The sequence below is a fragment of the Perissodus microlepis genome, chromosome 15 (assembly GCF_051167445.1).
Source record: "Perissodus microlepis isolate ML-2025 ecotype Zambia chromosome 15, ASM5116744v1, whole genome shotgun sequence".
NCBI lineage: Eukaryota > Metazoa > Chordata > Actinopteri > Cichliformes > Cichlidae > Perissodus > Perissodus microlepis.
The window spans coordinates 26,327,573-26,335,923 of NC_140475.1; the positions used below are offsets into that span (position 1 = coordinate 26,327,573).

Here is an 8,351-nt window from a genome sequence, read left to right on the forward strand (position 1 = left end):
AAAACTCAAGGGAAACACTGGATTTCTGACAGTGGTAAACAACTTCAGTGACTGAAGCTGTTAGACTGAAATCTGACATTCTGTTTTTCTGGCTCTTTGTTTATCTCAGTTTGTTTATCTGATTGTTTTTATTTATGTTTGTTTATCTGGCCATCAAGATGGTTGTTATTAATTTTCTCCATTAAGCTGGGCTCTCTGCTTTAGGCTCTGAGTGCACACATTAAAAGGTGCTTTTTGTGGGTAATTCCACTCTTCTCCTGATGAAAATGATCCCTGTGAGTGTGCCACCAACTTCAATCAGAGCTGTTCTCAGATGATGATGATGATAAGATCTGTAAAAAACACAAAACTTTAACAGTAAAATAATCTGAGAGATTAATGCTTCACAAACTGGTTAAACTGGTGAACTTGAACTTTGAACTATATTACACTTTATGTCTCCAAGTGTTACCAGCATGTCTTTAGCAGCTGTTTGTCCAGTATTTGTTGGTAGTGAACATGGGGGCGCTTGAGTTTCCATGCTTTTAAGCTTGCAGGTAAACCTTGTTGTAGTTATTTTTTTTAAAATCATCAAACCCTGAGTTTGTACAAAGTATGTTCAGAAAGACTTTGCAGCTTCTTTACGTGATAAAACGATTAAATTAGAAACAATAAATATCTGACTGGTGTCACTTCCTATTTGTTACAGTGCCATCATGGCAGGACCCAGGATCTCTCGCTCCACATCATCTGCTTCCAGTCTGACTTCTGACGATTATTTTCTCTATAGTAATCTGAGTGAAGAAGAGCTGCTGCAGCTTGCAATTGAGCGCAGCCTAACTGACACACATGGCAACACCACCGAATCCAACACCATCAGTGCCAACAACACCATCAGTGCCAGTACCCCCAGCTGTGTCCAGCCTTCTCATTGTCCTGACAAACTGAACCCAGCAGCCATAAACACAAACCAGCCAAGCCACAGAGCTCAAAATTCATTTCAAGCACAGACCACAGCACACTACAGCTCACCAAACCCACCACCTCAAAAGCCTCCTGATCCGTGAGTAGCCTCCATTTTTATTCTTAGTCTCTACTGACCAAGTATGTGGATAGTTGAATATATTTAGAGCTTCGGCTCATTGATGAGTTTGCATGTAGAGTGATTGATTGATTGATTGTTATTGAATGTGTTCTGATTGGATGCAGACCCTGTGTCCTTGTTCTCATTAGCTGCAGGTTCTGTGTCTGTGTCCTGATTGGCTGCAAATCCTGTCTTCGTGTTCTCATTGACTGTAGTTTCCTTGTCTGTAGTTTGATTGGCTGTTGTCTTTGTGACTGTGCTCTGATTGCTTTCTCTTTTTGGAACTGTGTCCTAATTGGCTGCTGTCTCGTCAGGAAGACATTTGATGGGACAATCAGTCTGTTTGTCACGGGTTCTGGGAAGAGGATGGTGGCATATCGCAGACATGATGGCAGTCTGGTCCACATCTGTCCCGAACCTGAAGAGTGAGTTTAGTTCTGCTCCTAACATGTACAGCCATTTGACTCACCTCTGAACAAGGTGTTCCAGTTGGCTGATTGGTCTTGTCACTGCAGGGAGGAGGAACCTTTGTTCAAAGCAATCCGTGAAGGTGATGCAAGCAGAGTGAAAGCACTTGCAATGTGCCCGGGAACAAACTTGATGCTGCCGAGTAAACCGGGCTGGCTGGCAGTTCACCAGGCAGCGTGGTTCGGCAAGGAAACCTGTCTGCGCATGCTGCTGTCAGGTAGGTTCACCTATTCAAAATTACAGAGAACAACTGAGCACACCTGTAATACCGTCTTTGGTTTGAGCAGCTCAGCCTGGGATGATCAACAAGAGGACAGAACATGGCGAGACAGCACTGCTGGTTGCCGTCAGTAGAGAGCATCTGGGATGCGTTGAGGTGCTCCTGGGAAGAGGAGCTGATCCTGACATCCCAAACTATGACAAAGAGACACCACTGTACAAAGGTAAAAGAGACAGGACACACATGGAGAAGAGAAACCCCCCTAAAGAAAAACAGAAATGATGATGCAAATGGATGAAAGGGTCCTAACCTTTTTTAAATGTAGGATTTTTATCCCATCTTCCTAAATTTTAATTAGGAGATTAGACTCTCTTTGACATCCAGTAGGAACAGCTTCACCAAGCCACTAAAAACAACCAATTTGACCAGCTCTGCATGAAATTTTAATCTATGTGGACTATATTTTGGAGATTGCCAATTTATAAACATAGACCGAGCAGTCATACCAGCAGGAGTAAAACAGGGAGATGATTTAATCTAACCCTAACCTAATGGACATCTTCTCAGCTTGAATCAACTGCATCTGATTCTTGTTTGGGTGAAATGTCCCTTTTATGTCTCCAAAAGTTGATTCTGTTCATCTGGACGTAGCGTTTTCAGTGGGAGACTGAAAACACTATGTTCAGAACAACAGAATCAACTTTTGGAGATTTACTTTTGGAGATTTACTTACCTGGATAATTGAGAATGTATCAAGATGTCCCTTTTATGTGTTTTCCAACCTGTAGCCTGTGAGAGGAGCAACCCAGCAATTGTGGCAGTGTTGCTGAACCACGGAGTAGTGGTGAACACTCGCTGCATTCAAGGGTGGACGGCACTACAGGAAGCTGTTAGCCGAAACAACCTGGACATCTGTGAGATACTCCTGAAGGCCGGCGCCAAACACAGCATCAGCAACATGTATGGCATCACACCACTCTTCACCGCTGCTCAGAGTGGGCAGCTCGCCACGCTGCGTTTTCTGCTCAAACATGGTAAATAACGTGGTTAATGAACTTGTTGCACACTGAACACCTCTGTTGCCACTGAATTAACTCCACCTTTGACCCCACCCCATCTCCCATTTTGCAGGTGCTGACATCAACAGCCAGGCAGCTGATGGCGCGACAGCTCTGTATGAAGCCACTAAAAATGGACATGAACAAGTCGTTGAGCTTCTCATTTCCCAGAACGCTGATGCCAACAAACCAGGAAAGAGGGGACTGCTACCTCTTCATGTTGCCGCCCAGAGAGGAAGTGACACGTAGGTACACTATGAAATGTTTACCGAGTTGTGCAGACCCACTGGAGTTAATTTGGTATTTAATAGTGGCATTGTGTTAAGTGTGGCTACCTTGACTCATCCAGGTTTTAGGTATCTGGAGCAATTTTAGGGAGCAACAGCATTAACCTTAAGTGTTCCCAGTGTTTCTAGACCAAAGTAGCGATGGGGTTTCGGCCACAAGTGGCCCAGATGTTCCTGGGCACAAGTGGCGATGTTTCTGGCCATGGTGTTTCTGGTCATAGGTGACCCAGGTTTTTCTGGCGCTAAGCAGCCAAAATGTTTCTGGCCATAAGTGGCGAAGTGTTTCTAGTTGTAAGCGGCCCAAGTGTTTCTGATTGTAAGTGCACTAGGTTTTACTGCTTGTACAGGGCCGAGGTGTTTCCGGTTGTAAGTGGATAAAATGTTTCTGGCTGTGAGTTGCCATTGTTTTTCTGATCGTAAGTGACCAAGTGTTTCTGTCCGTAAGCTGTCCTAAGGTGTATCAGTTTAGGCTAATTGCTAGGTGTTTCCTGTTCCCAGCATAGTCTCCATGTTGATCCCGGCCACCAGTAAGGCCAGAGTCCGGCGGACTGGCATTAGCCCTCTGCACATGGCAGCAGAGCGTAACCGTGATGATGTCCTGGAGACTCTAATCGGGGCAGGGTTCGATGTCAACACCCAACTGTCAGAGGAGTGGTCTAGGTTGTACGAGGACCGCCGTAGTACGGCACTCTACTTTGCTGTTATCAACGACAACATCAATGCTGTGCAAATGCTCCTGACTGCTGGCGCTAACCCAAACTTGGATGTGTTCAAGCCTGTGATGGTAGCAGCAAGGCAGGGCTGCATCCAGACCATCACACTGCTTGTAGAACACGGCGCTGAGATCAATGCTACCATCCCCACCCACCCCACTACTTTCCCTGCCGTGTACATGTTCTCAATGAAGTACCTGCCTATGTTCAAGTACCTGCTAGACCATGGAGGCAATGCCCTTTCCTGCTTCAATTGTGTGTATGGCAGTCGTCCTCACCCACCAATCAAAACCAGTCGAACAGAGAGGGATGAACTCCGTGATATCGACCAAGCTGTCCCAAGAAGAGGCATTCAGGTGACCTCTCTTTTTCCTTTTAATTTTATGTTTATCTGGTAAAATGAAACAAATCCAGGTAAAAATCAAAACAACAAAACCATTACCATAGCTACTCAGGTGGCCTTGTTTGAAACGGGGTATTTAAAGACTTTGTTAATGTGTGTGAAAAGGGGACATTTAAAGACATATCCAGGATAACTTTTTATTATCTAACAGTGATCATTACCATTGTACATAAGCCAGGTTATCTGAATCTAGCTCTGAGTGCATGCAGTTGGGCTGTATGCTTGGGTAATACCTGAAAGTACCTGGCAAAACCTTACTGCCTAATCACAGTACGGCCTTCAGGTGACCTCACGATAAAGTTAAGGTGTAACTAATTGTTTGATACACTCACGGACTGACAGTTCTGTGAGATGATATCCGTCCCCAGTATCTGTCGATGGGCAGGGCCAATTATTGATGTCTTGTTGGATTACGTCGGCCATGTGACTCTTTGCTCCAGACTGATGGAACACCTGGACAGTTACTCTGAATGGACCTGCATAAAGGAGAAAGCGGGTAAATCAAAGAGTGATAATTGATTCTTCTGCAATTTTACTGATTTCAGTGTTAATAGTTATTCTAGTGTGTTTCCAGGCTAACCAGTCTGTTTGTTTCAGCTCCACCGCGCCCACTGCTGCAGCTCTGCAGGCTGCAGATTCTTCACCTGGTTGGTCGCCGTCGGTTGAAGAAGTTGCCACTCCCTGGGGGTCTGATCCGCTTCCTGCAGCATCAGGAGTTGATGTAGATTGACTGATGTTTATAATCTGGATGGTTTGACCGAGAGTTATTGATTAGCGCTGATTTTTTTTTTTTTTAATTGGTACCCTGATGGTGCTGGAGACAGCAGTGGTAATCCACTCTTAATGCTGCACGAATCTTTTTTTTTAGTTTGGATTTTGAATAAATAAATGCCACAAGTCAAACCCCAGGGGGCACAAAGACTTGGCCTAAACAGCCAAGATGACTCTGAACTGTCTCTGACCGATTTTGAGTGATTCAAAGTCCAGACTCAAAGGTTGTTTTTTTTTTTTGTGTGTGTGTTTATGTGTTGTTTGATGTGTTGACATACTGCAAATCAATTTCCCATTGGGGACATAAAGTTACCACTGAGCACTGAGACTGATCATCTGTGGAGACTCCTGAAGGTCTTCACTAACGACTCCCACCTAAATGGAGACTGAGAGGGTCTTTCTGATCAAGCAATGCAAGGCCTGCATATTTACCCAGGAATCATTTTAAGGATCTGAAGGTTTCTTGTTCTGAATAATCTGAAAGAATAGAAATAATTATTTTTTAATGACAAAAGAAACAAGGAGAAAGACTGTGATCCTCATTTTTAACTCATAACATTGTGGAAGGACAAAAAAAAAATAAATCAACTTGACGGGGAAATGATTTAAAAAAATACAAAAACAAACAAATATTCTGATTTGCTCAGGGTTAATATCCCGAAGAAGCAGACAAGGTGTCCAAAGCTTTCCTGTCTTCACTTTATCTAAACTGCTTTTTGCAAGGTTTGAAATTATTTGTTTAATTTGCTTTAAATGATTCTAGAAGCTTTATTTCCCAAAGTAACTGTTTTTTTTTTATCATTAATTGTTCATAAATTGATAAAACAAATCTGACTTCACCAAATATTTTAAAAGGAAGATACATCCATCCATTATTGAGTTGTAGGTTCTTAATCATACTTTTGTCCCTGAATATTTTAATTATTCCACGTTAAACTGGAATCTGGTTTCTTCATTCATTTTCACCTTGTTTGAGTGAATATTCTGAAATATCTTGATAAGCTCATAATTTAGCAGTGCTCTAGTGTAATGTTCAGATGAACAGAATTGCATCATCAGTGTACAGTGAGAGCATTTTCAGTCTGTTACTAGACAGATTTGTGAACTGTTACAAAGATTTGCTGTTAGTCTGAGAAGCAGAGGTGATGGTGAACAGATGTTTTGTCAGCTGTTTTTGATAAATTGTTACTGAGCTGACAGCACAGCAACCTCTCATCTCTGTGTTTAAGTCTCTGTACCTCACTAACAAAGACTGCTGATTAGTTAATTGATTTGACTGTTTACTGATGTTTTGATGTAAATCGATTCTGTTTTATTGTGAAAGGGCCTTAAATCTAGCCTGGAAGAAATATTACTTTACCAGGAAAACAACCAGCATCATCCTGAATCGACTTCAGTCCCACTCCAGGTGAGCAACTTTAAGGTCCACATTGAAGCAGTCCTAACCCGGTCCCAGCTCCTCATCAGATGCTGCTTCACCTCAAAGTCACCTCTTCCATTACCAGCCAGTTTTCACTGCCTGGTGATGGAAGAGGTTACACACACATAATGTAAGTAATGGCTGCTATAGGTAAATCAGTGTGAGAGGAAACACCCTATATGAAAGTGTTTGTGTTTTAAATGTTTGGGTCTGTCAGACTGGAAATGAGCTGCTATATTAATAAAGTTTAGGCTGTTTGAAGGCAAAGAAAAACTGTCTTAAAATCCAACTGTGTGAGAGAACAGACTGATCAATATCACAGCTTTATGATTAGGACACTGAAGAACTTGATGGCTTATATTTGATTATTTCATTAAATTAATGAAATTTCATTAGATTATCAGCTGAATTTTATCATCTGAGACTCTGAACTATAAGATTATTCAATGAAGGATCCAAACTGTCACAGAAACAAGTAAAAGTGAACAAAGACAAACGAACATGAAAATGATTAAAATCACAGTTTGTATGCAGTTATATTTGATTTCATACTGACTGGTAGTATTAACGCGCTAATGTGTAATGACGCTGTTTCGAGGTGACCAACTGGGAAACACTCTGTGAGCCTCACGCCGAGGACATCAATGGGCTTACTGAGTGTATCACAGACTACATAACTTTCTGCACCGACTCCATTGTTCCAGCTCAGACTGTTCATTGTTACCCAAATAACAAGCCGTGGGTGACTAAGGACATCAAAGCCCTCCTCAACAACAAGAAGAGGGCTTTCAGAGGGGGCAATAAAGAGGAGGTGAGGAAGGTCCAGGTGTTACTAAAGGACAAGATCAGAGAGGCTAAGGACAATTACAGGAGGAAGCTGGAGTGGAAACTCCAGCAGAACAGCATGAGAGAGGTGTGGAGGGGCATGAAGACCATCACTGGATTCAGGCCAACCAACAGCAGGGGAGCTGAGGGAGGTGAGAATAGATCTAACGAGTTGAATCTGTTTTTCAATAGATTCGACACCACAGTGTCTGCTCCCACCCCCACAACCTCACCTGTAGTCAGCCTGGAATCCAGAGCCACACCACTGTGCCAGCCTCTCTCTTCACATGGCGCTGTTGCCTCCTGTGAGATTCCTGACACCCCTCCCCCACCCATCACCTTCACTCAATACCAGGTTGAGATGCAAATGAGGAGACTTCACTCAGGCAAGTCTGCTGGACCAGACGGAGTGAGTCCCCTCGTCCTCAAGACCTGTGCCCCCCAGCTGTGTGGAGTCTTTCATAAACTGTTTATGCTGAGTCTGAGTCTGCAGAGGGTCCCAGTGATGTGGAAGACATCATGCCTCGTCCCTGTACCAAAGACGCCACGTCCCAGTGGCCCCCAGGATTACAGGCCCGTGGCACTGACCTCCCACATCATGAAGACCCTGGAAAGGCTCATCCTGGACCAGCTGCGACCCATAGTAAGACCACATCTGGATCCCCTTCAGTTCGCTTATCAGCCTCGTCTCGGAACTGGGGACGCCATCATCTACCTGCTCAATCGTGTCTACACCCATCTGGACCAGCCGGCGAGCACTGTGAGGGTCATGTTTTTTGACTTTTCTAGTACTTTCAATACCATCAGGCCGACCCTCCTGGGTGATAAGTTAGCAGCGATGCAGGTGGATGCTTCTCTGGTGTCCTGGATTGTTGATTACCTGACAGGAAGACCACAATATGTACGTCTCCCACAGTGTGTGTCTGACAAGGTAATCAGCAACACAGAGGCACCACAGGGGACTGTCCTCTCCCCCTTCCTCTTCACCCTCTACACCACAGACTTCAGCCACTGCACAGAGACCTGCCATCTTCAGAAGTTTTCTGATGACTCTGCGGCGGTTGGATGCATCAGCAGGGATGATGAGACAGAGTACCGGGCTGTGGTCGACTCCTTTGTCACG

At 44.0% G+C, this 8,351-nt stretch overlaps 1 protein-coding gene across 1 annotated transcript; it reads left to right on the forward strand.

Annotated features, from left to right (window-relative positions):
- The first annotated feature begins 695 nt into the window (after window positions 1-695).
- LOC146372311 (ankyrin repeat and SOCS box protein 2-like) lies at window positions 696-6,755 on the forward strand. Its single transcript, XM_084953123.1, has 9 exons — window positions 696-1,042; window positions 1,378-1,488; window positions 1,579-1,748; window positions 1,819-1,974; window positions 2,540-2,785; window positions 2,883-3,054; window positions 3,595-4,165; window positions 4,555-4,708; window positions 4,810-6,755. Exons 1-9 carry the CDS (start codon window positions 696-698, stop codon window positions 4,935-4,937), a joined length of 2,055 nt encoding a protein of 684 aa, XP_084809249.1. The 3' UTR covers window positions 4,938-6,755.
- Window positions 6,756-8,351: the final 1,596 nt, after the last annotated feature.